The sequence below is a fragment of the Sardina pilchardus genome, chromosome 1 (genome assembly GCF_963854185.1).
Source record: "Sardina pilchardus chromosome 1, fSarPil1.1, whole genome shotgun sequence".
In the NCBI taxonomy this organism is placed as follows: domain Eukaryota; kingdom Metazoa; phylum Chordata; class Actinopteri; order Clupeiformes; family Clupeidae; genus Sardina; species Sardina pilchardus.
Window position 1 is genome coordinate 21,728,811 of NC_084994.1, and position 2,500 is coordinate 21,731,310.

General features: G+C 42.8%; 1 protein-coding gene across 2 annotated transcripts in view; it reads right to left on the minus strand.

Moving 5' to 3' along the window:
• The window catches only part of LOC134069297 (adhesion G protein-coupled receptor E3-like), an 11,162-nt gene that overhangs the window by 2,734 nt on the left and 5,928 nt on the right, over positions 1-2,500 (minus strand). For both annotated transcript variants that reach the window (XM_062525285.1, XM_062525353.1), the window contains exons 8-12: positions 2,492-2,500; positions 2,096-2,277; positions 1,666-1,827; positions 1,302-1,508; positions 183-415 (exon numbers count right to left, since the gene is read on the minus strand). The exon at positions 2,492-2,500 is cut by the window's right edge and continues 102 nt beyond it. In XM_062525285.1, the coding sequence (XP_062381269.1) occupies positions 183-415; positions 1,302-1,508; positions 1,666-1,827; positions 2,096-2,277; positions 2,492-2,500 (793 nt within the window). The remainder of the gene's footprint in view (positions 1-182; positions 416-1,301; positions 1,509-1,665; positions 1,828-2,095; positions 2,278-2,491) is intronic.

Here is a 2,500-nt window from a genome sequence, read left to right on the forward strand (position 1 = left end):
GTTAATGTAGTACATGGGAATGCAGAATGGGTAATGAGCTCATCATCAAACCTTTGTAAAAAAAAACATGTTGTACGTAGCCACAGGACACACAAACACTATCAGTTTCCAACAGTACCTATGGGAAATAGCCTACCAATACAGCTCATTACCAAACCGTACATAAAAAAATTCCTACTCACTTCTCACTGCCATATCCATCGGGTTTTACTCCAGCAGACACACCCACTATGAACAGCGGGATCCCATAGCCAATGAGGATGCTGAGCTTCCAATGTAGACCCGCCCGCTCGTTAGGTTTGACCTGCTTGAGCTTCCGTACAGACAGAAAGAGCAGCACGGCCTCTATGGACATCCACACGAAACAGCACAGGAAGAGGAAATGCAGGACTCCTGACAACAGCTTACACAACATCTAGAGATAGAGAGAGAGGTAGAGAGAGAGATAGAGAAGAATAGATAGAGAGAATATTCAACATTGACAAGCTTTGGACAAATCTGTGAAGTATGTGTTTTTTCTATAACTAAGGGAGACCGATGGGTAGATGGTGGGGGGGGGGGGGGTAACATGTATGTAACATGGACAAGGGACATCATGGAAATCATACAATAATTATTCACACCTGAATAAAGACAGTTCCTGAACAAAATCAACATCATAATCTATCTCTATCTATTAATGCAAGGAACTTCTGTCTGTTTGTCACTCTGTCTGTCTGTCTGTGTGTTCCAAGCATAACTCTCAAACCACTCATCCGACTGACCTAAAATTTGGCACAGGTCTTGCTAATGGCATGCGTGAGTGCAGTGCAACAAAAAATGACAAAGATATCGTTAAATTAAGCAAAGCCACTCTAACTCTAGCCACTCCTAAAGCCCATTTCGCTGACAAACTCACAATGTCTCACTTAAACAACGGACCGTTTCAAGATCGCTGATCTTCGATAAAAGTGCTGAGTCTGACACACATGCACCCATGTTGGTAAGCAGGCTGTTAAAGTAACGTAACGTTGCATAGGCTACTCTACATCAACAACCGCGGTTGCCTACCGCCCTAGCGGTTCTGTTGCCTGATCTCTGAACATCCATCTATAAATGCAAGGAACGTCAATTGGGCAACACGTTTCTTGGAAAACATTGTTTGTGCGGGCACTGCACTAATAATAATAATAATAGCAATAGAATCAACAATGAAATAATTATTGTTATTATCATTATAATAATAATAATAATAATTATTATTATTATTATTATTATTATTGATAATAATAATACAAATGAAGCAAGTGCAGAGTCAGCACCTCATGGGACCAGATGAGGTGGAGGAAGCTCTGGGTGAGCAGGAAGAGGGGTTGAGCCAGCAGCAGACACACACACAGGTTCAGACGAGCCACGTTGGACACCCTGGGGTTCCAGCGACAGAGGGCAAAGGTCATCACAGCCAGGGCCAGGAACACCAGGCCAATCAGAACCAAGATGGTGTTCAGAACGTCCAAGATTGGATCACTCTGGAGAACAAAGAAAGAACTGAAGAATAACATTCAGCTATGGAGTTGATACAAATATGGGTGCGGGATGCTTGGATATACAGCAATCAACTTCCATTAGTCAGAAACATAAAATCTATCAAATGAAAGTAAAAACTTGTAAAAGGTAACATATCACCTCCGGGTTGTGATCAACTGTCATGATCAGGGCGAAGGTGGAGAGGTGTTGACAGGAGCAGACTGTGTGTGTGGAGTTGGTGTCACTGACGTGGCAGCCGTCCTCGATCCAGGCACTGACGTTCCAGTACACACAGCAGATCTTCTCCTTAGTGCTCGTCCGCTGATTACAAAAACACGCAAAGTAATTTCTCACGTTTAACCAAAAATAAATGGAGAATGTTGTCTCTTCCTTTCCACTTTCCAGAAAACATTATGTTTCAGGTAGATGCTATACCTTTTTCTGAGCTAGTTGCTTTTCGTGATTTCTCCATAGCCACTGTCACCTACTGTGTCAGGCTTTGAGCCCTCTAAATCACCTTGCAATGTATATGCATGATGAATAACACTGAATTAAATTAAAAATGGCATTAAATGAAATGGAAACCCACCTTGAGATGTTGTATGGTGAGGTTAACTGGAATTAGTAGTGTTTGGTTAAGTGTATTAGGAAGGATGACAGAGATCACATGAGACATCATGTCTGCTGTCTCCCCGCGTCCCGTTTCGAAGAAGCTGGCATCGAGGACCTCCCTCATAGTCTTGTAGACCATAAGGACAACAGATGCTGAACCTACACATCAGAAGGGCTCAAATGAGAACACAAATCAATCCTGAATACAACTAGCCAAGAAGCCAGCTCAAATGGAACGCCACTAACAATCATTTGGAAGGTGGAATTCAGTCCGGATCAGCAAGCCTCCACGAGAACTTGAGAATTGTGCGGACCAATCAAATCGTCTGCACAAGCGTCATACGATGATTATTAGGACGTCTCAGCGGCGTACCATTGTTGT